The sequence below is a fragment of the Leptidea sinapis genome, chromosome 46 (genome assembly GCF_905404315.1).
Source record: "Leptidea sinapis chromosome 46, ilLepSina1.1, whole genome shotgun sequence".
Lineage (NCBI taxonomy): Eukaryota > Metazoa > Arthropoda > Insecta > Lepidoptera > Pieridae > Leptidea > Leptidea sinapis.
In genome coordinates this window covers 7717356-7745348 of record NC_066310.1, presented here as the reverse complement: position 1 = coordinate 7745348, position 27993 = coordinate 7717356, and the positions used below count along the sequence as shown (strand labels likewise).

The following is a 27993-nucleotide window of genomic DNA, read 5'->3' as shown; positions in this document are numbered from 1 at the left end:
TTCTAATTAATATTCTATTGTATCTGTGTTTTGAGTTTCTGTTCCGATATTAAGTGATCTGAAATCAATCGTGCTAGTTGTATTTTGCGTTTCTGATAAACCTATATTAATTGATGGTAAATCATCCAGAGTAATAACTGTTTCTTTTTGGATGTCGATTAAAGCTTCTAACACTTTGGTTCGAAATAACAATTTTTTAAATGTATTAAATTTTTGAACTGTTGGGAATAAAGATTTAAAAAAATTCAAGTCTTCGTCATTAGAATCTTAATTGTTTTGTTTAACACATTGCAACAATTCTTTTTCAAAAGCAGTTGGTGACACTTGACGTTTACGTTTTCGTGATGATTCTGGCTCTGTATTATTTGTCCGTTCAAGATTTGAATTACTGGTACTGGTGCTGGGTACTTAGCTGCTATTATAATTTATTGCATTTGTTGATGAGTCTTGATCTTCACACTGATTTTCTATAGATTCATCTGCTTCATTACTTGAGTTCGAATCTAAAAAAGTTAACATTTGAAAAAAAATGTATTTCTTGTTCGTACTAGCGCCTGCACCAGATTTCAGTTTTTTCTTACTTGCTTTCACTTTCATATATGTATCTCTTGCAGTTTTCCATCGTGATTGCACTTTTATGACAGAAACAATTAAAAAAATATTACAGGTATGTGACAAGCGGACATACTTTCATGGACCTACACCTGGCGTATCAAGCTGGAATAACCACAATCAGAACAATAGTGAAAGAAGTCTGTCAAATTATAAATGAAAAGTTGAAGGAAGAGTGCATGCCATCGTTTTCACGTACGCGATGGGAAGAGATAGCATATGGTTTTTTGACGCAAGCTAATTTTCCCAACTGTATAGGTTCAATAGACCGGAAACATATACGTATTATAAAACCTGCTCACAGCGGTTCACTTTACTACAATTATAAGCTTTATTATTCTATGGTCCTACTTGCAATGTGTAACGCAAATTATGAGTTTACCTACATAAATGTAGGGGTACAGGGTAAATAATGTGATTCTTCAATTTTTACCCAAAGCCGCTTGTTTCAACAAATGAATCATAACTTACTGGATATACCTCCTGCAAAAGCGTTACCCGTGCTGCACAACAATAAATCAACCGACACTGCAGCAACCGTACCACTACCCTACGTTATTGTAGGAGATGAAGCATTTGGGCTGTCTAGCTATGTCATGCGGCCATATGCTCGAGCTCTCAATTTGGACCATAAGAAAAAAATATTTAATTATAGGTTAACAAGAGCGCGACTTTATATTGAATCAACTTTTGGTATCATGGCTAACAAATTTCGAATACTTCATCGTCCTTTAAACCTTCAAAAGAGAACGCCATTAGTGTTATTAAAGCGATATGTATTCTGCATAATTATATTAGATCTAAACAAGATGACAATAATGTCGACGATGTCGTCATAACACCACGCCATATTCGTGACATTCACTATGGATTTGGGAACACCCAAAGAGAAGCGTATACAGTACGCGATAAATTCGCTGATTATTTCGTCACAGATGGTAAGGTGTCGTGGCAAGATCGTAGTATTTTTTGAGACTTCCTCCATCCCACTGTATGAAGTTAAGGCAAACTTGTTCATCCATCCTTTACTTGTGTGTCAGGAAGGCGTGAGATGGTGCAAATTTTGTGACTATTCAGACATATCACGCCATCCTTACAAACACCCTTTACTTTAGGTATATTAGTAGACAAAACTAAACAGGGATAATAGGTATCGCGACATGACACAATAATAATTAAGTAATATAATTCTAGCTTAGTCTAAAGTAACCTTGTACCTAAAATAAGTATCAATACCTACCCGTAGATTTGTTGTAATTACCTACACATTGATAACACAAATAGTATGTAAGTACCTATACTTACCATTAATATAATAGTAAAACATGTTTACCTGTTGTTTTTTGTTCAGCGTCGCTCAAATTTTCAAACAATTCTTTGCAAATTTCTACCCATGCCGCTGTTCGTGCATCCCGGTCTTTATAAAGTTCATTCGACTGGTCCCATATGACAGGGTGGCACTGTACTTCCACAATAACTCTTTCGGTGTCGAAAACCATTTTTCTAAGAACGTGCGTACGACCCGGATCAGCTAGCGCTATTGACTGAACAAGTCCGTACGTGTCAGCGTTAGCAACTTGAAGTGGACTGACTATCGTACCAGGGGCGTAAAATTATCGTACATGGATCGAAATTATCGTATTATTTAGGATAATGTCTATTATAGATATATAAATCATATAAATTGTAATATTGATATGCATGCAAGTACTCTATATTTTATCTTTTTGAAAATTACTTCTTTCTTCGCTTAATTTGAATAATTCCGTTTGTCAGAGCGAATACAGACATATAATCATAATAATATAACGAAATAACCGCCAACTTTTCTACACAAAATTTACGATACATATGAAGTGTGAACATAATCGAAATATCGAAATATCGAACTTATATTCTCTTGTTCGCTTTGGTAGATGCGGGCGCTGGATAAAGTTACAGTATCGGCAGTGGTGAAACTTAGTAGAGCGGATCGTAAGGACCAATAGGAATAGAGAACTTGTATTTCCCGGTATTTTCCCAAGATTTTATTGGACAAAATAAAATCATGCTACTGCGATTTAGACTATCAACGCATGAGTGAAATAATATAAATTCTCAAATTTTGCATCATGATAGAAATTATCGTACAATCTGCGTACGATAATAATATGCTATCGTACATCGTACGTAGGCACAAAATTATCGTATGTGTACGATAATTATCGTACGGTTCCGAACGCTGGTACGTGTTACCGCTGCGCCAATTTCCGTCGTACGGAGGCGGGCCCCGCTGGCGTCCCCGTGACGGACGCCCGCGCGACGGAGCACTTTTGTATCTTGACGGGCCTACTAAACTAACTAAAAATACAGAATTATCATATTACTTTATTAGTACCTAATTATTATTTTTCCTTTTTGTATTCGCGTTTAGAGGTGGCCTAAACTGTTATAATTTTTCAATGAATTATACTGTTGTGTTATATTTTCCTAACTGTTGTTGTGAACTGTTTTAATATATATTAGATGTTATATATTTTAGATAGGTAGATTGTATTTTTTTGTTGTGCTTTTTAGAAAGCTTTTTTTTACCTGTGTAGGTACCTACACAAAACAATCTTATCGACTAATTAGTTAAAGAAACTATTAACTAAACGTATATTTACACTATTCACAAAACTTTTATTTTTACACTAACACAGTCTTGTCTATACATACCTACATTACATAAAAAAAAATAACTCAAGACGTATTATATATTTCACATATCCATTTAATTTGCTATTCATACTATAGTTTTTAAAAACATTTTACTTCAAAATGATAATAATAATTTTCAAAACACAACTAGCAGTTTGTCAATTTAAAAAATTGCAAATAATGATTCTCATTGGAAATATAATTAATGACAGTGTTGTTTTAACCAAAATGTTATTTATCTTCGTCTCATCGCAAGTCGAAATAGCTCTAATGTTTATAGCAAGAGTGTTTACAATACTTTTCAATCTAAAACAAGTGTTATAATTTTATATTTGTTCGTCGCAAGTAAAAATTGCTTTTATTGTGATATGCGAAGTGTTCACATTACTTTGAATACTAAGCACTTACTAAAGCGAATTGGAAAAAGGGCCATCTGTTAAATAACATTAAATTTACAAAATTTTTAATAAAAGAAACGCACCACTTTCCGATCGTGTACATAGATGGAGCTGTAATTAAATTTCCAACGAATTTTACGGAATTATTAATAGTACGGAAATAATTTATATAGGTAATTATATTATAACAGTCTAGTGGCAAATTTTATAATGTGTTATACTGTTGTAAAAATATATTGTACTATATAATGTGTTGTGTGTTATAACGCCCACCTCTATTCGCGTTATTATTATGATGTTAAGCTTTGGACCTTAATAAAGGCATACTTTAGTGTTAGAGCAAATGGGCAAGATACCTTTATGTAAGCCTTTCGGCCTAACTTTTTACGTAGTACTTTTTAAATAAAACACAATTCATTGTAACGTTAAATATATTTCATCAGTTTGCAAACTTAACAAAATTTTGCTATAAAATAATATTTGGATAGTAATCACAAATAAATCTAAAATCTATCACAGACTTATATTATCTTTATCTGCTCATAATGGAAGACATTTATATTTGGTCATTAATTAATCACTCAAAAATTGCTAATCCGTCCTTACATTCACCCGAATGTTACTTCTTCTAATCTCACATTTTTATCTCTAGTATAATCACAAAATATAAAAAGTAAACGAGAATAGAAGATATATTCGTTCCAGGCGTTTGGCAAGTCAATAGCTCCTTAAGATGCCTCGTTCAGAGGCGAAACATGTATTGAAGTGGTTTTGATAATTTCATAAAATATTTTATAAATATACAGTTGAGAGGTACAGCGCTGTTTGATCGCAATGAATTGTAGCACAAGTGGCTTTATCGAGACGGCTTTCAAGGATTTCGCTTTTGTCGTTGTTCAACTACTTATGGTCAATATGGTTTTATCTAAATTACTTTACCACAGATAATATTTGACCACTTTTGGCAAATTCACAATAAACTTATGGCCACATAAAGCAACCTTGCTATAATAATTATCTTGATAAACCCAATCTCGAAAAACCTCAGTTTCGTTAAGACAATTTAACAAATTTAAGAGTGATAACAATAACGATATAACAATAGTACATTATAAATAGTTATTATGATCTCGATATGTACTAAACAAATTATCTAATTATATTGTAAATATATAAACATAGCACCTAAAGCTGTTATCGTTTGGTGAGCTTAAATTTTATTCCAAACATACACCATTTGCCAATTAAAATATAAAATAATAACAACTTCCACAATATAAGCAAACTTTGGAATGGAATACTTGCGATTACATTAATTAATGTTTATATTTATTTAGCTAGATTCGAATTTTAAATTATATTTAATTGAGCTCGTCCCATAGACATAGAGTGAATTTAACTGTCAACAATTTCAACAGCAGTTACTGGCATTTCTTATACTTTCTAATTAAGTTACAGCATTTTTTTAGTAATGCCAACCATACGCAACCTTACAGAGAAACCTAACGCACACTATCACAAGAAACACCCTTTTTGTGATCGAGTATATTGCGAAATGATTTCAATATTCTTCTTTTATTGTATTATGGTTTGAGCTGATAGTCTTGTTACCAATACTCTAAATAAAAAGAAACTAAAAAATACAACCTCACAGTCAGACGGAAGGCGTAGACGTACAAGTCTCGCTGCATAAAAACAGAGTATTTAAATATTACTGCCGTCAGCTTGGTGCGGTCCATAAGACCCCGCGGAATAAAACGGTACAATTAATGGTTTATTACAGAACCATATATAATTTAGTAGTAACATTAGGTATGTTACTAGTTTATTTATATGAAAAATACAATACAAACGAAAATTAATACTTTTAATGGCTACATAATATTAACAGAGAAGACTGTTGGTTGATGTTTAAGCGCATTATGTCAATGTCATGTATTTATCATTTGATAATGATGTACCTATTTTTCTTGCTGTCACTTACTCTCCCTGTAATGGCTGCCTTGTGTAGACTTATATTATTTTACTCTCCTGTAATCTCATTTATCTTCAATGACGGGAAAAATACTGCTGTAGTAACACTGTGGCTAATTCTTTGGCATTTACTAATACTTAACAGCTATATAGGGAAAAGTTCAATTCTCTATGTCTACAAGGACTTGCTCTAATAGTACCTAAACAAAATAATAAATCTTTCAACACACTTGTCCACGCGTGAATCTTGTTGTATCGACATCACGTTCATAACCGAATATTTGTTATAACTTGATTTATGTTATCCCAGCTGTTGTCTCTCATCTATCTTTCGCAAGTGTATTGAACAACTTCGAATGAAACGCATGTGTATTACAGCATAATACCGCCTCGAATGAAATCAAGGATCAATATCGCTAATTTCGTATTTTATATATGCATAATATGTTACTGGCAATGTGTAAAATCCGGTATTCTATACAATATCTAGGCAAAGTATAGAGTACCTAGATCTGTCCAGGCGATGTATGAGATACAATTAATATCATACTTTGAGCAGTCTTTACACTTCTTTATTAACATTACAAAACACATACGCAGCCATTATTAATGTTTGTAATAATATAATAAACTAATAATAGTCTTTTTAAAATTTATCATCTATTTTAATATTTTCGAAGCTACGCACAAAATTGTTCGAGATGTAGAAATAATATGTGATAGTAAGTTAGAAGACGCTATCTTAGACTAGATAATGTTAAATTTAAACAAAAGAGAATAACAGTCGATTGACACAATTCGGATCTGCACATCTTCATAAAATAAATATACTTTACATACTGCCTGTGGACTGACAGTTATTTTTTACGATCACGCCTGATTGTATAAATAGTAATTAAAGTATGTAATCGACGATAAAACCAATACTATCCATCTCAAAAATTGCCTGGACAGCCCAGGTATTCCATAGAATACCTGAATTATAGAGATTGCCGGTAACATAGTATCCAATAAGGTACAGACTGGTGAAACGTAACATGAAATGTATCATTCTACTTTTCATTTCATGTTCGCTCCAAGCGTGGACGCGCGTACTTCTGTTTCCGCCATTCAGCCGCGAACGAGCCCTTTGTGATCGTTCGAAAAACCGACAAATCACGAGTCGCTCCGCGCGCGGTTTGTAATGCTCGTAGCGTGCGCTTGAAATGCTCATATCGCGCCCAAAAAGACGTCCAAACTATGAGAAAATGTTACAAAGTGTGCAGATGTTCCCTTTCATGATACATTGCAGCGATGTTTACGGCTAATTCGTTCATTTCATGATACGTTTTACCAATCTGTACGCACCATTAGAAAACTATAACTTCAGATATAATTTAACAATAAAAACAACATTATACTATTTACTAAAACACCCGCACACTTCCGTCGCTGTGATACTTACAACCGGATTTTCAATAACGCTTTTGTTCTGAATCAACCGTAGCTCTATCAGTGCCGGTGGTAGTTTACCTGTAGGTTGGATTGCTGAAATAAATACAATCTAGATTTAAAAAAAAACGTAATACATAAATCTGTATATATCATTGTAATATATACATTGGTTATGTCAACGGTTCTTCTATAGTTTTAGGACATAAGTATTATTACATATGAATATACATATGTAATAAAGCATTCTATATCAAACACTTTTTATTCTTGGCATGGTAGGGTATAATAAACTAGAAACTAGGAGGGACGTTCTCCTGGTTAAGGAAAATTTTGCGTGGTATAGTGAGTCATCCAGCCTTACTGGAGCGAATAGGTAGGAGGTAGGAGCTATGGGTACCGGATGGACGCGCTACGAGGCGAAGGCGACAGCAGCTGCTCGTAATTCCGCGAGCGAGAACCAATCTTATGCGAGACACGCCTTTTACAGTCGCTTTACGAAATTTAAATGTACTTTCGCATAGGATTGACTTGTTTGCTTGCTCACTGAACGAGTTTAAAATTAGAGTAGTTGTTTTATGTTCTAGTAATAGTAATTAGTATGGTAATAATATAGTATAGTAGGTATAGATTGTTAGTAGTAGCTCTAAGATTTATGTTTATATTAATTTAAATACTTAAATTTAAGTCAAGCCTCGATCGCAATAGGTCACCCTGTAAGGATAGGGGCTTTATTGGTAATTAAATAAATAAATAAATAAACATGTGTTTTCTACATCGGCACACGGGTAAAATCAGATTTCTTTCTCGGCAATTTCCTCCTTCAATAATTATTCAATTTTAACGAAATTTTGGAAACTGAATGAATAAAATATTATTTCGTGTCGGACTGTTTTGATCTCGTTTATTGTTTTGGGATTTGTATACTTCTGCTTGCGACCTTTATTATGTTATGAACACTTATTGAAGTACTCTAGCACTTACAAAATCAAAAATATAAAAACAGAAATACACAGAGAATGATGATATTGATTTTATTTGTAAATAATTATAAAAACTAAGAAGAAAAAGGGTCGAGAACATTTCTATGGCTAAATGGCCACCATTATTTCCTTCACTAAGAATTCACAAATAAATATGAGTATATACCCAACAAAAGAAACTCGGACCTTATTGGTATTATAGAAGTGTTAATAGCTGAGTACCAGTTTAAAGCGCTTTAAAGATAGTCACAAGTAAATTTAAGTTTTTTAAGCAAAATACTAAATTTGACACTCCTGTGCTAACGGTTTGACGAGGGTATAACAATAACACAATTTCATCAAACTATGTTTCAAAACCTGAAATTACATCATCCGATCGATGTAATAAATGAATAACTAAGGAAGAAATGGTAGTAGGTACTGTTCGCGACGGGATTAATTCAATTTAAGAGGCTATGTTTTTCAATTCAATTCAATTTTCTTTATTTGCGAATTTGCGTGATATACAGGTGTTGCATATAAACAAAAATACATGAGCAGCCAAACTCTGCTTAATTACAGCATGCAACTTTTAAAAAGACATATTACTATACTATTATATAATGTTCTTCATATTATCATCTAAATGTCGAAAATCTAAATGTCAAAAAACTAAAAAGATGTCAAAAACAATATGTATAATAGTTAAAAATTGTCCGTAAGGTATTGATGTATAATATGTCTTATCTATTAGGAACATTTTTAACTTTTTTTAAAAATTCGGGATCTCCTCCGTTTCTATAATAACCCTGGGTAAGTGATTATATAAACGAGGCCCCGCGCAGAAGAGGCTTTTTGTAAAATGGGCACAATTACTGGGTGGCTGTTGGAGCTCAATGGCATGTCTTTTGCTCTTGCGGTTATGAAATAAATTTAAATTACTTTTTACAAATACAATAATTTCATAAATATACAGACATGGCATTGTGAGAATTTTATATTCTTTAAAATACGGCTTGCAGCTATCTTTCATTTTTAATTTAAAAATGGCCCTTAAAAATCTCTTTTGTGCCTTAAACACAGCTTCTTTTTCACTAGAATTACCCCAGAATATAATACAATATCTTAATAGCGATGCCACATATCCATGGTAAACCGTCAGTAGCACCGACACGTTTACAGTTTTACCCAACATATAAAGTGCAAAGGAGAATTGCCTTAACTTAGTACAAATATGATCTAAATGTTATTTCCAATTTAAAGTAGAATTAATATTCAGACCTAAGAATTTTGTTAAATACTTCGTTGATAGTTTTACCTTCATAATTTACATTCAAAGCATACGATGTTTTTTCTCTGAGCTTAAAAATCATTAAGTTCGTTTTATCTAACTTGATTATGGGTTTATTACGATTAAGCCAGTTTATTATATTATATCTAGTGTATTCTTAACATTAATAATAAGGTCATTTAAGGTTTTGTTTGCAAATATAACTGTACTATCATCAGCAAACAAGACCATGTCATGGTGAGTTACATATTTTGGTAGATCATTGATATATATAATAAATAATAGTGGCCCTAAGATACTTCCTTGAGGAACGCGTTGAATTACTTTCGACTGTGAATGGTAATTAACAAGCTTTTTATATTTTAGGTTGACCTTAGTAATCTGTGTTATTTGTTTTCTATGTGTTAAGTATGAATTAAGAAGGTCTAATACGTTACCTCTTACACCGTAGGCATAAAGTTTCTTTAATAATATTTCATGGTCAACAAAATCAAAGGCCTTGGTTAAATCCATAAATAAAGCACAGACTGGAACCCTATCATTTAAATTACGCATGACAGAATTAAGAAATTTGTAGACTGACATGTTTATATTTTTATTCTTTCGAAAGCCAAATTGTTCCTCTGCAAACAATTTATTTTTTTCAAAATAACTATTCAAAGACTCATAGATAACCTTTTCAAATACTTTAGAAAGAATGGGGACAAGTGCTATGGGTCTATAGTTATTCATCGATTCCTTGTTAAGTATCTTGAAGAGTGGTTTTACTATTACAGTCTTCAGTTTATCGAAAAACACCCCTTCAGAAATACATAGATTAATGATAAAGCTGAGTACCGGTGAGATTGTTAGAGATACAAATTTTAAAATCTTATTAGTTATTTGATCATATCCAGTACTATTTGTATTGTTGAGCGATTTAATAGTCTTATTAACATCAAATGGGGTAGTAGGTTTTAAAAATAAAGAATTGTAATTATTACTTTTAATCACTTTGGTAACTGAAGTATTGTCATTTTGGATGTCATTATTAGGATATTGCTTAGTAAAGAAATCATTAAAAGAATTTGCTATTTCTAACGGATCTTCAATTATCTTACTACCAATAATTAATCGATTTATCTCTTCCTTGGGAGCGTTTATTTTATCATAATTAGATTTCACAATGTTCCATGTTGCCTTGGATTTATTAGTAGCACAGTTGATTTGATAAGTGTTCTGAGATTTTTGCGTTAATTGTATGATATTGTTTAACCGTTTAGAGTATTCTTTCAGTTTACTTTTATTATTATCACTACGGTTTTTTCTGTATTGCCATAGTAATGCACGTTTTTTCTTAGAACAATTTTTAATGCCCTTAGTAATCCACCTTGGTCGTTTTTGCAGATAGTTTTTTATTTTTATACTGGAAAACATAATGAATAGAAAAGTATAAATAGATCGTAAAAATGATTAAAAGCAGACTCAGGATTGTTAGTATCATAAACCTCATTGAATCTAAGACAACCTAGATATTCTCTAAATTTTTCCAGATTTTCTTTACTGTAGTCACGTGCTTCTGAAAACCAATATTTCAAACAGTAGCTTACTTTAACCGGACACGATAATAATTGCGCCGTATGATCAGATAAAGCACAGTCAAAAATGTTACCTTTGCACCCTTTAATATTATGGATAAAATGATCAATGCAAGATCCACTGATTAGTCTAGTAGGTTCATTAAAAGCTAGTTTAAGATTAAATGTTTTTAAAAGCTGAAGAAAAGTCCTAGATACTTTGGTGTCATTAAGAGTATTGATATTGAAATCACCGCAAAGAATTATTTTCTTTTTACTATAGCAGAACTCTTGTAGGAGAGAATCAAGATTGAGAAAAAAGGTATTAAAATCACTCTGTAAAGTTTTTGGCGGTCATAAATACATAATATTAAAATTTTATGTTGTAAAAGTTCCACTGCACAGCATTCTATTATATTGCTTTGACAAAATTTAGTAACGGGAAGAGCTTTAAACTTATGTTGCTTGTGAACTAATATACATGAGCCTCCATATCTATTATTTCTTGTAAAATGAGCTCCTAGTGTATAATTAGTGATATTAAGCAAGCTGGTATCATGAATTGTCATGTTGTGCTCAGTGATGCATAAATAATATATCATCATTATAGTAGAAGATCTGATTTATTGAAGAGTCCATTTATATTCTGATGCATTATATTTATTTTATTGTACACGAAAAAGATTGACAGGTGTCGTGGTAATATTACTTTTAGTAGAAGTATCATCTTTTAAATTGTCTACCCCGCTCATCGGTAGCCTGTTATTAATATTAGTTTGCACGTTAGCATTGGAAAACTGTTTATTCAGCTGCTGGTCATCGTTAGGAAAATTTAAACCAGATTGTTTTGATGGTAATAATAATAATTTAAAGTAATAGGGGATTGTCCCCTTTTTCTCTCGACTCATTGAATTGGGTTTATTCAAAGGTTTATGTGAATTTAGTAAATATTTTTGAGAATTAAAGTAGTATGGGATGATCCCCTTCTTATATGTTTTTCCCTTGTTATTAGATTTTATAATTGTTTTAATACCGTCTATATATTTTTTTATATTGAATATAGTCTAATTCTATGTTTAATTTTGAGCACAAGTTTCTTATTCGGTTTTCCTGTGTATTTCTTAGATTGTAATTGTAGTTTGAATGAAAAAAACTACAGTTTTTATAGTTTTGTGTTATCAATTTTATATTTTTATTTAACAAACCACAGTTTAGGAATTGATTTTCATATATATTTACTACAAAAACTCTAGTGTTTTTAAGAATAGATAAAACATGGCTAAGCTCAGAGAACAATTTATAGGGATTTGTATCATTTGCCCCAATTCCGATTATTACAATATCATGTTTAGAAACATTTTTATAGAAGTTTTCACAATTACTTAATATTGCTGACGAATCAGCAAACGGTTTTTTTAACCCATAGATTGAATAAGTATTATTCAACGAATTGAGCCTACTTTGATGCAATGCACTCGACAAGTTACATAGTTGTTGATCGCCTATTATAAAAATATTAGGTATTTTAGAAATACCCTCGAGTCGTGATAGAAACATTGTTTATTTACAAATTTAAAGGTTTCATTTGTGCGGTATAATTTGTCTTGTTGATCGGGTACTATCTGCTCGTTATTTCTCAGTGGTGTAGTACATTCCTTGTAAAGATTACTACATGTACTATCGGATTGCAATGGTGAACATCTTGGTGTTTTAATGTTGCGATGTGTTATTCTTTGAGATAGTGGCGTAATATGAGAGTTAGAAACCCTATGGACGAGAGTCACCACGGATGATGAACGTGGATCAGAAGATATTTTTTACAACAGTGAAATTGTTTTATCTTTCTCACGAATATCACATTTCAATGCTGTATTCTCTGAATTTAAGTTTTCAATTTCCTGGTGTGCAATGGTAAGTTCTGCATTCAGTTTATTGATTAGGTGTTTAAGTTCATGTATTTCTTCAAAGTCCATTAATGTTCTGTCAGGTGCACTGTGTGTTGAAATATTTATTACGCTGGAACTTAGTATTGAATCATCGTCAGATAAATATTGAAGATCTTGCTCAGATAAAGTTTTTGATAAAGGACGACTAGTTGTAACATTTTCCATAGTCGTTTACTTTTGAGAATAAGATGGTAAATTGTAAATTGTCCTTGTCTTTCAAACACGTTAAGTAGGCTTTGGCCACGAACAGGGTCTTAAACTCGACATGTTTGTACGTTTCACATTTGAACTACTCTAACGGTCTAAGGAACTAATTGTTATAATTTCGTCTTTTTATCACTGCATTTCAATATAGTTTTGCAGAATAATTTATATTTCAAGTAATACTCACTTAGTTTGCATTATTTAATAAGGTTTCGTGCGATTATCTTGAATGTTTATAAGTTATTCAATTGTGTTGTCAGATTTTAAAATTAAGAATTTTAGATTAATTACAGTACGAATCTCCTAACTAACACTCTCACTTAATTACTTCACTGTTTCACACATATTTCACTACAAAGATCTTCAAAAATTTACTTAATTATATTTAGATCACTTAAAAATACGGAACACAGTTGTCAGGCCGTGAACGAGCGCTGCTTCCTATATGATGAGTCTACTCTAGTTTAAGAATGAGATAAAGGGAAACTACAATAATTCAATATCCTTAGAACAAAAGAACAGGTAGAAGCTTTACTAGTATATATGGAGTAGCTCCATAACATAAATAATTCAACTTAAGGAATAAGGTTGGGTTAAAAAGTTAATAAGAAGATGCCAAACAAAACAATGAACGAAAAACTGAAGAAATACAGTCACATAAAGCCAATAAAAAACAGCAATAGTGACGTTTAAACAATTCGGAAATTGTGGGTTTACTTAAAAAATTTAATCAATAATTACAATACTTTTTGGAAAAATATTCAGTTCAAGCGAACTTCGTAAATGTACTTTTAACTCGTGTAATGAAATATATGTTTAATGAAATTAAAAATCTTGCCATGGAATAGATATTAAAATAGGTATGAATGATAAACATTTTTTCTAAAAGAAGCGAAGCGAATAACCTGTTATCTCCTTAAATTCAGTGTCTTTGAGTGTTCTAATTTTATTATAAACATTTTTTTTAAAAGAAGCGAAGAATAACCTGTTATCTCCTTAAATTCAGTGTCTTTGAGTGTTCTACTTTTATTTTTTATTTGGCCTCAACCCGTCATTACCACATAATTATCTTATCATCAAGTACACAACAAATTTCATAATTTCTAACTACTCTAATAATAATATTTTATACGAGTCAAAGATAGTATTTGTCATATTTTTTTATGGAATAGGAGGACAAACGATCGTACGGTGTTAAGATCACCTGGTGTTAAGTGATCACCGCCGCCCACATTCTCTTGCAACACCAGAGGAATCACAAGAGCGTTGCCGGCCTTTAAGAAAGGTGTACGCGCTTTTTTGAAGGTAACCATGTCATATCGTCCCGGAAACACCGCACAAGGAAGCTCATTCCACAGCATTGTAGTACGAGGAAGAAAGCTCCTTGAAAACCGCACTGTGGAGGACCGCCACACATCCAGATGGTGGATGATATCTTAGTATGTATAATGTGGAATTCGGCGGCAGGAATAAGGTTAAGCAGCTTTTCGGAACACTCCCTGTGATAAATGCTGCAGAAGACACACAATGAAGCGACGTATTTAAAACGACGAATTTAAAAATTATTCATTAATTAAATTTGATTTGTAATAGTTATTTATGCAACTGTTGTGTAATAAGGATATAACACTCATGTGATACTATTATCACACTCCGCTTCGCCTCGTGTGATAAACCCACATTCGGGTTTTAATACCCCTTATTACACAACAGTTGCATACAAGACTTTATCTACATCCAGAATATGAATCCTCTAAGAGGTTCTGAAACAGTTAGCTTACTCCTAACATTAAAACAGCCAGCCCTAGTAGTAACCTAATATCATCCCTTACTGATTATATAAAAATAAACTAAGTATTAATGAAATAATTATTAATTTTAGTAGTAATTTAGATTTTGTATAATGCAATTATTAAAATTCACTTGATTATTATGTTATTTTGCGGCGCTTAAAATATCCGGCGGTGTGCTGTCAAAACTTGAATCGCTCATATTTTCAAGAAAAATGGCGGGGTTTCGAATAACCTACTTTTTTTTTACGGCGCGCTATGTTCTGGTAGTGTAGAACGCGCGTAAACGAAAATGTTCTTTTTTTGAAATTCATAGAGATACCACGCATCGAGCAATAAGAATGTGGCTGTTTGTTGAAACTCTTTGTGCATGAAGGGATCGAAACAAAACCGATGAGTGTTGTTATGAAATTCAGTACAACATTACAACACTCGTTTGGATGATGTAAGGTTATTCGAACATTGGGTGTTTTAATGTTAATGCAATAAGCTAACTGTTCAGAATCTTTAATAGAGGATTTAAAGCATGGGTGTAGATAAAAATAATTATCATATAGAAAACGTTGCATGCAATACAAATAATAAAATTGAAATCATATATGTAGAAAGTTATTTAAATATTATATAATTATTATACATAGTACTGTTAAAAAGAACTGTTATGTACATAAAATTAAAATAATATTAATTTGATTACTCATTTGTAAAATATTTTTTGGTTTTTATCTATATTTTCTGTATATTTTACAAATTAATAATCAGATTAATATTTAATAAGACGTTGTAATCTGAATGTATCTATTAAGGAATAAATGAGGCTATTTATTTATTTATTAACTTTTAATCGTATTCTTATTGCACTCAAACCGCTTCGCACAGAACAAATAAGGAATTGTGGCAATGACACTGACATTGTTGACATTTGAGGTTAGGTTGCGTTTAAAAATTGTTAAAAACGAGTGCTTAGGTGATGTGGCGCGGGCTTGTGGCGACATCGATTCAGGACCAATCGATAAATTTCGTTTATGAAAAAATATTTACGACAAGACTTTTCAAAATCTCAAAGGAATCAAATCATACAACACACAGCTGTATTTTCATGTACTTCATTGTTCTCATATAGTACAGAGTACAATTACCTTAAATTACATACAGCCCTAGCTGAAATCCTTTGCTTATGAGTAGTTAATTATTTTATTATAGTTTTTCGTTGCAGTAGTAAATATTTTGATAGGATAATAATTATGTTAGTATGTTTATTCATGCAATTATCTTACTGACAGTTATCGGGAGCCCTGTCACCCGTTGGTAATGATCTACTTATTAGTAAAATTTCGTGACGGTTGGTGTTTATAGAAACAGTTTTAAAATACGTCGCGTAGTAAATATTACTGGGCGTAACAAAAACTATCCGTTTCTTGTTTATAGGAACCAGGCATTAGCAAATTGGAGGAGAAGTTGAAGCAATAACTCTTACGATACCTTTCAGTGTTACCATTCCACGACCACATGAAACAAACGATATGGAGGTGGAATTAAGGTGTATTCGCCTTTAGCGTTTGAGAAACATGGTTGGGAAAGCTACGGAGTGGAATCTATAAGCTACAGTTCGATACACTTCTTTTAAGGCTAAATAAAATAAAATGATAAATTTATGGATATGACGTGTCTGGTTTGATGTAATTTGCCTAAAACACCTCCTTCAAAATACAATACAATCTAAACTATTACAAAAAGCCAAATAACATATACTTTTTCAAAATTTATACGACTTCTTAAAGTGCTTTTTAAAGTGAAAACTTCTTTAGCATCGTTGTGATTTGATTTGATTGATGGTCGATGAAAAGAAAACGCGCGACAGTAAAAAGAGGCAGACACATAAATAGATTTAACGTGGGAGAAAATGAGATAGGAAGCATTATACAGTGTTTTGATACCAGGCGATTATAGTTGAAGAAGAGTCATATTGTCATATGTATGACGCGAGTATACCTTAATATATTCTGACGTATTACTACATAGACACCAGGAGAACATATATATGGTAGCGGTGATTGTAATGTCATTCAAAGCGGTTGAAATCATGTGTCATCCTAGCAACATGTACCAGGACTTCATATGCAGTTCATGCACAATGCACTTCTGAAATTGTTACCTTTGTACGCACGCAATTTTTTATTGCAATAGATACAGGTTTTATTGACTTAACATTGTTAAACTAAATGAAGTAATATATATTTTGGCCGAATGTTATTCTTTATATTATCGTAAAATTGATGTTAATCAATAACGATAGCTACATTCTTACCTCTAGCGTAGTCATAGGTGTTCTTCACGATGGTTTGCAGCGTGGCTATCGTGTTCTCCAACGTGAGCTTGAGGTCGCCTTCGGTCTTGTGGGTCCAAGCCAGGAAAAGTGCCGCGAACAGATCCCCCGTGCCCGTGAAAGATGCCTCCACTTTCGGTATTTGTATTTGATAACACTTTACTGAAAAATGTTATTGAATGAGGTGATTTTTTTAACTATTATTTTTATTTATTTGGAGAAAAAATAAAAAATTTCTAATAGTTAAAAATAACGATTATTTCCGTTGCTGCACAATTTAAACAATATTATAGCATAGTCATAAATCGCCCGCTGAGACAATAATGAGTGTTGTGTAGTGACATCACAGCAGCGCCTAGCTAAACAACTAATATTTCGAAAACTGTGTCGTGCGCAAAATATTTAATCTATTTTTGTTTTAAAAGAGCATATTCTACAATTTTACCCTACGGCAATAAACAAAATTTGATGATATACTTGATTGCAATTGACAGCCCTACTTCAATACGGACGTTAAAGCAACCGCTGACCGCAAACAACTACTAAGCATCCGAAGTGTAAAGTTCTGAATAGGATATAGATAGGCCTCCAGATGTATCTTCTTGTGTACAAGAAAGCAGCAAATCGCCATAAAAAAAAACAACGGATTGGTCAAAATTGAACTACAAACCTCCATTACTCGCGATTCCAATCATATAATCCTCATCCCCCAACACCGTGCTTGATAGTACAACGATTTTTACCCCCTTGTCATGCAGAGCTTGGATAATCCTTATGGCACCGTTGAAGTCGTTCATGGTGAGACCTGTGAGGCATTCAGCTTCGAACTGGTTCGGTGTGAGGATATCGGCGAGCGGAACCACGTCGTCCCGATACACAGGCAGGATACTATCTGGTACGTACATTTGGCCATTATCTCCCATCACTGGATCGCATACTGTAACCACAACTAGTCATTAGGAGATTTTCTGGCAAGACCGCCACGGTGACTGTTTTAAAAACGGACAAAAGGAATAGTAGGAATGAGTGCTCACTTAGCTCCGAAAATTGTAAAACAATATTTGTGAGTTTAATATTTCAATCCAACTTTTGGGGAAATTACTGTAGAGCCTCTTGCTGCTAGACAACCGATGAATGCAGGCCAGGTTTAATTTTAGGATAAGCTACGTCTTACACTCGCGATTTCTATGTCACTCTGTGTTAGTGTGCATGCATTGCTCAAAATAGAGGTTAACAGTCGACTTCATTTTTTATCACGTTTTCACAGCTGTCACAGTCTATCTAGACATATAAATGATTTAAGTTTTTTTTTAATAGAATAATCATCATTTCAGCCGGAAAACGTCCACTGCTGTACAAAGGCCTCCCCCAAACATCGCCATGACGATCGGTTTAGTGTTGCCCTCATCCAACGTGTTCCGTCGCTGATAGGCCGCTTATAGGGGCCTACCAACACTACGCTTTCCGGAACGTGGTCGCCATTCGAGGACTTTACTGCCCCAACGGCCATCTACGCTGCCCACTGCCACTTCAGTTTCGCTTTATGGATCTCCTCATTTCTGATTCGATCCTGACATTTTTATGTAATACGGATCCGGGTATTCTAATAGTATGTGATCACCGCGGCCCATACTCTTTTATAACATGAATGAACCCCACCCGAAGAATTACAAGAGAACACTCTTCTCGCCGTCTCTATTAAACTTCACTCTTGTCGCCGACGCTATTAAACGGTTAAGGGGAAGTTGCACCCGCCTGAGGCATTTAAAACGAGCGTCTGGTCGGAGACAGTCATTGAATTAAGCTATGCAATCGTTAGTAATTGTGTTAGAAGTATAAGTAGCATAATATAATTGGGAGTGCTTAAAATATTATAATTATTGTCACGAAGCAAGGAAGTTTTTATTATACACCAGAAACTTAATTGTAAAAATTCGCTAGGTAGGTACAGTTTTAGGTAAAGAAGACAACCCTAATGTCGTCAGAAGAGGTAATAGTCACGCGATAGAAAGAGAGGCAACTTCTAGGTAAATAAAAATGTAGGTTAATAGCGCTGTGCGATCTGAATTACACCTTATTGTATGGTCGCAAGAGTCCCTATTTCTTTAATTGATTTTGCGGAGTGAGACTTCTGTTCTTATACTATTACATATTCTTTGATAATAGTTACAATATAAAAATCTATGGACAGGCTTTCACAAACAGTTTTATGCATATGCAACAGGTTTCTTCATATACAAAGATAGTTTTATACTAGCTTCTCAATGAAATTTATCTGGTAAAAGTTGTATATGATACTCACAAAGAGACTGGAATGACTACTCACGTTTTTTTTAAACAAAAAAACGAGTATGCTTGATATTTAATTGATCAAGAACGAAATGAAATAACGAAATAATCAAGAAATCACCGTTCGCGTAACGCTAGCGTTTTTTCGTAAAACGCTCTCGTCACGCAGCTTACTCCCCAAGAAGTTTTAAGTTCCCCGTGCGTAAAGAAGTTTTACTTTTTCTACAAACTTTCAATATTTTATACAAACACGAGATAATGCTGTTTTGCGTAGGTTTTACTATATATTTCGCGGCGAAATGTAATTAATCACAAAATTTAAGCATTCCGACGGTATATAGATTTATAAACTAACCAAAAGACTCCATTTTAATTTTTGTAGTAATTTGTAGCCATACTAAATCATCACTAGGATTTATCACCTTTTCAAAGGTTATTTCAAGGTGAGGTAAATATAGTGTTACACAAAGTGTTTAGATGTCATTTATTATTGTTGGTAGATTGTTTGAAAAATTGCTGTGTCATTATTACTTTGTTATGTACCAAATTTGTTACACTTTGAGATAAAATATACCACGTCAGTTAGCAACAGAAGTTTTATGATTGCAAGCATTACTCAGTTACTTTTTGTACTATTTATGACTATCCTTATCAAATCTCATTACGAAAAGCACGAGTTATAATAATAATAGTCTTTAATAACAATCTTTAAATAGTTTTAGATTTACATTTAGTATGCAGTAGACATCGGCACAGATTGTTTTGCTTTTGCATAGGCCTCCCCCAGGCTCTTCCACTGTTTTCGGTCATGACATGATCTGCTCCACGTCACACCAGGTGGCCTACTCCTAAAATCTATATTTGATATATCGTGGCATTAGTCGTATCGACTCCTACTCATAGTTACATCGTATTCAATGTCGAAACAATGATTGAACGAACGAAACATTTTTCGATATTATCGGCCCTACTCTTAGTTGAAACTGTCAGGGACGAATATTCGAATCTGACAAATAATCAAAGGTCACTTTTACGTTGCTACAATATACATACTTAATAAATATAATTAAAATAATCTTAAGTGGTTAACTTATAAAACAGGATTTTTTTAGTACTAAGTAATTTAAGTCATTTTGTTGATCGTTTAAGAAAGTAATGCAAATGGCCGCCTGAGAAATTAGTGAAGTCGAGGAGAAGGGTTGAGTTATTTTTTTACATTTTATTATCCGCAAGTTTTGTATTATTTATTCAATTTGAAAGGGTCATATTATATTCATTACATACTTTTTGAATATTTACATGTTGTGTAAATCATGCAAATTGGTGGTGCAGAGTCTGGCATGATCCTTAGCGCCTACATTTTATGTTTTGACTTTTGACACTTAACAGTGACATGATGATGATGACACAGATAATATTTAGTTTTTCAAGGTTTGCGCATAATTCATTCACACTAACATCGTAAAAAAATCAAAATGATAGTCTATGGTTATGATGTTGTTACGATAAACGATATCGAATACGAACATTTGTTAGAGTAGGGTAGGTGCGATATATTCGGGGTATTATTGTATCGTTATTATATTATCAAATCACAATTGCTATTCATATATATATATATATATATATATATATATAATCTATATGAACACGAATGACAAGGTCAATAAATAAATGTGTGTGCATAGTTCATGCATAATCTCATTCAATATTTATTTACATTAATTGTATACCATTATCGGATGCTTTGATAAGAAATGTAAATTAGTCAACCATGACAAATTACATACCTACTATTAATATATCTTTGTAATTTATAAGGAGAAAGGTAAATTGTAAATATCCTAAAGGTCTGCACCAATTGTTGTGAAACTTTTATACAAGACTGTATTCATATTGAAGCATGTTTGGATTGTCATATGGACATGAGTCTCTCACTATGAGAGGACACAGTAAAGTGTAACCAGGTTTAATTAGTTAATGTATAACATATAAAACTAAATTTATTCAGATACCAGATGACCCAGCAAACTTTGTATTGCCATCACAGTTAACAACTGTAGTTAATCTACCAACTATAGGTAGCTAAAATTAAGTTTGTTTTTACCTCCTGAGAAAGTTAAAAAAATACAACGATTCTAATGAGTTATTCATTTTAAACTATTCTTTCAATTTGATTTCTGAATGACACATCAAAGAAAAACAAAATTGTTGTTTTTATTTAATTCCAAACATTTTCATAATTTTTTTTTCACCTTCTAAACCTTCTCTGGACTTCCACAAATAATTCAAGACCAAAATTAGCCAAATCGGTCCAACCGTTCTCGAGTTTTAGCGAAACTAACGAACAGCAATTCATTTTTATATATATAGATATTATTAATTCAATATAATGGTCTTATGTCATCTATATTAAATTAAAACTTAGTGTTTGAGTGTCCCAAAGACACTCTTGGTCTTAAATAACTTAAATATTTTCAAACTATTAGTGTTTTTTTTTATGAAAATAAGGGATGAGCAAGCAGGATGTTCAGCTGATGGTAATTGATATGCCCTACCCTTTACAATGCAGTGACGCTCAGGATTCTTGAAAAACCCAAAAATTCTGAGCGGCACTACAATTACGCTAGTCACCTTGAGACATAAGATGTTAAGTCTCATTTGTCCAGTAATTTCAATGGCTATGGCACCCTTCAGACCGAAATACAGTACTTAATGTTTATACATTACTGTGTCACGGTAGAAATAGGCGCTGTTGTGGTTCCCATAATCTAGCTGGCTTCCTGTGCAAAGGAGCCTCCCACTGGTGTGTTAGACTATGGTATGGTATGGTATGGTGTAGGGGCTCCTGTTTCCGCAATTAAACCATTTTGGTCCATTTTGCGTGCAGTAATGGCCGGTTACTCCAACCAGCCCAGCTCCTTCCAGAAGTTCAGAACATTCCTGGGGTGTTCACAGACTTCTTGGAGCGACCTCATATTGGTTAAGGTTTTTGCCCGTTGGTTGGCCTCCCCCGCACATTCCAGGATTACGTGAGCGACCGTTTCGTCTTCGGTCAGACAACCTCTGCACTTAGGACTGTCCGTTACGCCGATTGTGAAAAGGTGTTTGTTTAGTGATGTGTGACCCGTTAGGGTGCCCACCATTATACGGATGTCATGTCTGTTGAGGCTCATAAGTCTACGTGTCAGTTTGGGCGATAGTGCAGGTATCGCCACCTTCGACTGTCTACAGCTTGAGACATTCATCCATCGGGTGTTGTGTAGGTCGTTGGTGAGAGAGCGTATCCATGAGCGCATTTGGCTGAAGGGCAGTGGCAGAAGTGGCAATGGACCAGACACTATATTTGCCGATGCCCGCCTTGCAAGCTCATCCGCGGCATCATTACCCAACGAACCACTATGTCCCTTGATCATTGCAGAGTTACCTGGTTATAAGAGGCAACTTGCTCCAGGGTTTGGTGACATTCGTGTATTAGTGCTGAGTTGTGTGTGGTGCCCTTCAGCGCTGTTAGTACCGCCATACTGTCAGAAAGAAATCTGATGTTGTGGCCATGTACCTTTCTTCTTAATATAGCGCTGGCGGCTTCCTTGATGGCTACACATTTACATTGGAAGATGGAGCTGTGTGTGCCCAAGGGTATGGAAATGTGTATGTTTAGTTCCTGTGAGAATATGCCGGCACCAGTTCCAGTAGCCATTTTCGAGCCGTCTGTGTAAATTCTTAATTTGTTTACACCTGACTGGTCAGCATCTTTCTCATATAGCTGTATGTGATAGTTTTTATGGAAGGTATTTGTTTTAGGTATCTTATCACATGGTGCCTCACAGAGTGGATAATCCTTTGTTACCCTATTCCAGAGCTTATCTGTTAGGCCGTCTGGTGTGTTAGACTAGCAACTATTTATAAATCATATGATATTTAAAATAGTGTCTCAGAATGCATAAGTGTTATGATATATTTCATTGTAGCAAATTAGGTTTAGTTGACCTAGATAATGGATATCAATAATAATATGCTTATTGAAGACATCTTACTACATTACGACATTATTATCTAGTTTAAACACTATGGATAACAATAGATATCATACATTTCTTTCAAGAAAATTTAAAACATTTCCACATAATTATAATTTTTTATATCTTTAAATATTTATTAGGTGGTTATTGTTTTATTATGTATGTATATCTATATAGTTAAATAACAATGTGCATAAACCTAAAACTCAAGAACATTAGCCCAAATTCAAATATTTTTATTCAAAATAGGATGTGATATCACTTATCTATTGCAACGTCCGATTAATGACAGCTGGCAGGTAGCGAAACGTCCGATGACGCGATTAAGATTATCCGACGGCGAGCGCGAGATTCATCATTATTAAAAGCGATATAATTACATAACGACTCCACCTATGGCTATATAAAAAATACATTCACGTAGTTAAAAGTATAGAAAATCTACGTGTAAAATCATAAATTATGTTTTTGAACCCAAGTTATATATAAATAAAAGGTTAAAGCTCGAGATTATAGATATAAATGTGATAACATTTTCATTATATTAAGTTTTTATGTAAAATATTAGCGCACACATTAATAAAACTTGATTATTATTGAAATAGACTATATAACCTATTTTTTGATATTAATATGTCATTACTTCGACTTACGGGATTGTTGCATTAAACTAAAATAAAGCACCCATTCTTAGTATATACCTACAATTTATCTGCGGAATGCACAAGTAAAACGTGAAATACTTGGTTGTCTCAATGCATCCAGATTGTTGAATATTATAAACATTATATTAATGATATTTTGTCCCTATTACAAGCAATGATTTACTGTTAATTAATTGGATAACAATAAAAATTTGATATTTAAACCAAATCGATAAAGTAGTATCGATCATACTGTTAAAACTTGTCGATTTAATGTCGTAAGAAGAATTTTATATGTAATTTGTAGATAAAATCGGAAACTAGATATCATGAGGATTAATTTCATATATAAAACAAATATAATACGTAATTAAAATATTACACTTACATGATAAACAAAACAATAACAAAACACTTGACACTACAAAAATAAACAAATGACAATTCCCCCCGCAAAGCAATTTTCAATAAATTATTTCTTTTAATTTTTGCTCGGATACTTGATATTTAAAGATAAGCCTATTACAATTACTTACCATAGAGTCTTAAAAATCGTATTTGACAAGCTAATTCACTCATACTACAGATTATAACACAAAATAAATACGCAAGTCGACTGGGCCACTCTGGTTGCCTGGACGTTTGACTGTCTAAAGAAAAAAGCCGCTCTAGTTGCCCGGACGTTTCAGTAGTTATTGAAAGTCAAAAAAACTACCTATACTACTATACTACCTATAAAGGGGAAATTACTGCTCCAACAAACATAGTCATGTTAGTGACTAATAGTTGTTGTTGGTGGTTAACTAAATAGAGTTACACTGGTAAATGTGGACGAAATTGTGTGTGCTAATAGCTGTATTTATATATATATATACTTATATCTGTTACATTACATACAAATAAAATTGAAGTGTCTGTTTGTAACATTGAAATAACCATTTTTTACTACATGCATATGAATATATATATGGTAAATAGACCAAAACAACCTTTTTTACAATTTTTGTTTTTTTGGCAGATAGCTGATATAATAAGGAGTAACTTGGGCTATGTTTATTTTAGAAAAAATATTTTATTTAAAAATAAAGTAATGTTCAAGAAACGGTTTTACTCTAAAAATAATTTCAATGTCAGCTAGTATTATAATAATTATTTAACATAAGATGGTATAACAACTTACCATAAACCAAGTTTGGACTCTTTTCTTTCAACTTCTTGATAACCTGAGCGATTTGCTTAAGTGAATCTGGGGATCTTGAGTACCCAGTTAGGAAGTGTGTGTAATAATCAACATCATTTAAAATAAGACCACTAATTATTTCTTCCAAATCATTATTGTCTAAGACAGTTCCCTTGATATGTTTATATGCAGTATGTGTTGAGAATTGCACTGTATTTATAGCATCTACTTCAAGACCTAAAACCTAAAAAAATATTTTCTTAGTGTCTATAATTTTATTTAATATAAATAAAATAGGTACTTACTTGAAGAGGAAAAACAGCGCTTTTATTTCCCACGTACCCATGAACAACGTGACTCTGAATAGATAGCACTCTTGGAGTTGATTGAAACATTATCCTTCGTTGTTTTAAATATTTTTTTTATCAAAATTTGAACTAAAAATTGTAAACAATTTACTATGAAAGTATATATTTGCTTCGACGTGTAACCTAGACGATACTAAAATTAAAAGGTAAATAGTAAATTTAAAATAATTAATTATTAGCTAAACTTATTAGTAATAAAAAATACTTCCGACTATTCACTCTAAACTCCAAAGATACTTTATTACCTACACTGACCACTACATTCAACGTAGTGTTTAAATTCTCTTTGAGATCACCTTACGTCCAATCTCCAATTCTCTTGATTATTCTTTATCCGTCACTCAAAGAGGATGTAAATCATAGAGCAAGTATGATGTAAATACTACACTTTAGAAAACATATCTCTGCAACATATGTCAAACTGACATTCCTAGGGCTGCCAGGATATAAAAAACTGTCGATAGAAATTATTAACGTTATACGATGATAGAAAACATATTTTTACTATGATAAATTATACGGTACTTAATACTTAGAGGTAGATAAGCTCGATTGCATTACACTGGCAGTGGTACGGGGGTAGCCTTATGACGGTGTGACCCTTTGCGTGGGCTATATCATCTAAAACATACGATGGAGTACTAGGTTTGTACAGACCAACAATTTTTAATAATTCATTTTTGATCATAGTTTCATGATTAGCCTAGATTCCTTTTTCTTGAAGCCATGTAATTATTATTTCTAATTTTCTGTTTGCCGAAGTTTGTGGTTTGTGCCTTTGAATCAAGTGATATGGGGCTCCTTTAAATTATCTAATAATTTTGTCATTTTTTAATTTGCCAGATGACGTCCCAGCATGAGTGATAATTAATCTTTGACGAGCAATGTTGGTTCTTTCCATAATAATTTTGCTTTTGTCACTTTAATAAAGGAAAAAACCAATATTTTAAGGCCTGGTATCACGACCTTTGAGCCATACGCGGCGTGTCTTCTCCCGAAACTCAAGGACGGGCCGTTGACAGATGGAATGTTACATGAGTAGATAAGAAATTGGATTTTATTTACTTACTATAACTTTAAATCAAGTATGTACAAATAAAAATAATGTTATGATATTAATATGTACAATTAAATTAAAACATTCATTCATTTAAAATTAAGTATTACTTAAAATATCGATAGTTTATAGTCCGTGATCACAATAATTCATCGCCCATCACTTATTAAGCCGACATGCCCATAAAGTACAACATTTACAAGTACCTACTGTATTACAACAGTATTATGAAATTCAGAACTTCATAGACGTGATTTTACTGACAGCTGTCACAGAGATCAAGATATCGTTTACTAAGTAAATACTACGTAGAGGTGGGACTGTCTAATAAGAATTGAGCCATGTCGGCTAACGTATAGAGCTCAAGAAAGTTAGCCCCACAGATTTTTTATTTTTATTTTTTTTTAATACATCGTTAGTTCGCCATTTGTTCTTGACTGTTCTCTATAAACATTTGTTTGTTCTCGATTTTTTTTTTAAATTTGCAATTCATTAAAATTGGTTAGGTTAGGTTATGTTAGAACAGTTAAAACAACGCACGAGCCGTGCGTAGCGTGCCGGCGAGTGCCAGAACCAAATAGTAGGCGTTTCCCCCCATTTTTAATTAATTGTTTTTAAATAAACAACAAAAGAACAAACAATTATTTATAGCGAACAATTAAGAACAAACTACGAACTAACGATATGCGATATTGAAAATTCAAAAATAGAAAAAATATTTTTTTTGGGGGGCCTAAATTTGATGAGCCAACGTATAGGAAGATACGCTATTTTGTTTTCTGTCAAAGTGATTTTGAAGGTAGTCAGCACTTTTGTCTCGGGAGTTTTAAAATATTTTCAAATGAGAAGAACACGTGAACGATGCAAATTGTCTATATTATTTTAAATTGGGGGTGTGGATAGACTATTCCTTTGACAAATCTCAAAAGTCAAACGTACTTATAAATATTTTTTTTCCTTATGTCTAGCAGTATTTTTATTCACGAATCTTACCGTGTGTTTCTAATGTGTAACGTCATATTCGTGAACGTTTTTTAAGAGTAGTATTCACTATAAAATCTAAAATCAAAAGGCTTTAAAACTAGTCCTTTTTATAGGAATTAATTTTTTATATGTTTTTGCGTCTGTCATTATTTCATAAAACTTGTATTTAGTAGTGGAAAATCTTCGTGGAAAGCTATGAACACATATGGCATTTCGTAATAGAGATGGGTTAGAGAAAGACAAACACAAATATTTTTATTCAAAATAAGATTTGAATAGT

The 27993-nt window shown here is 32.8% G+C and overlaps 1 protein-coding gene and 1 pseudogene across 3 annotated transcripts; both read right to left on the bottom strand.

Annotated features, from left to right (window-relative positions):
* Positions 1 to 6: 6 nt before the first annotated feature.
* LOC126977883 (uncharacterized) lies at positions 7 to 2117 on the bottom strand (annotated as a pseudogene).
* Positions 2118 to 4102: 1985 nt separating this feature from the next.
* On the bottom strand, positions 4103 to 25997 carry LOC126977896 (pyridoxal kinase). 3 transcript variants are annotated; one of them, XM_050826530.1, is made up of 6 exons: positions 25918 to 25997; positions 25610 to 25741; positions 25305 to 25548; positions 17840 to 18106; positions 17152 to 17331; positions 4103 to 7190 (listed from the first exon to the last, which is right to left on the bottom strand). In XM_050826530.1, exons 2-6 carry the CDS (start codon positions 25697 to 25699, stop codon positions 7063 to 7065), a joined length of 909 nt encoding a protein of 302 aa, XP_050682487.1. In that variant the 5' UTR covers positions 25700 to 25741; positions 25918 to 25997; the 3' UTR covers positions 4103 to 7062. The 3 variants fall into 3 exon arrangements, with proteins under 3 accessions (XP_050682487.1, XP_050682488.1, XP_050682486.1); XM_050826531.1 differs by having other exon boundaries at positions 4103 to 7175; positions 25610 to 25985; XM_050826529.1 differs by having other exon boundaries at positions 25610 to 25980.
* Between the last annotated feature and the right edge of the window lie 1996 nt (positions 25998 to 27993).

Bases quoted from the DNA above. Each gene is read 5' to 3' on its own strand.
- LOC126977896 (XM_050826530.1), bottom strand. From the start codon at position 25,699: ATGTTTCAATCAACTCCAAGAGTGCTATCTATTCAGAGTCACGTTGTT. The intron at 25,549-25,609 runs GTAAGTACCTAT...ATATTTTTTTAG, and splicing joins GCGCTGTTTTTCCTCTTCAA to GTTTTAGGTCTTGAAGTAGA. The intron at 18,107-25,304 runs GTAAGTTGTTAT...TTGTGGTTACAG, and splicing joins GAGTCCAAACTTGGTTTATG to TATGCGATCCAGTGATGGGA.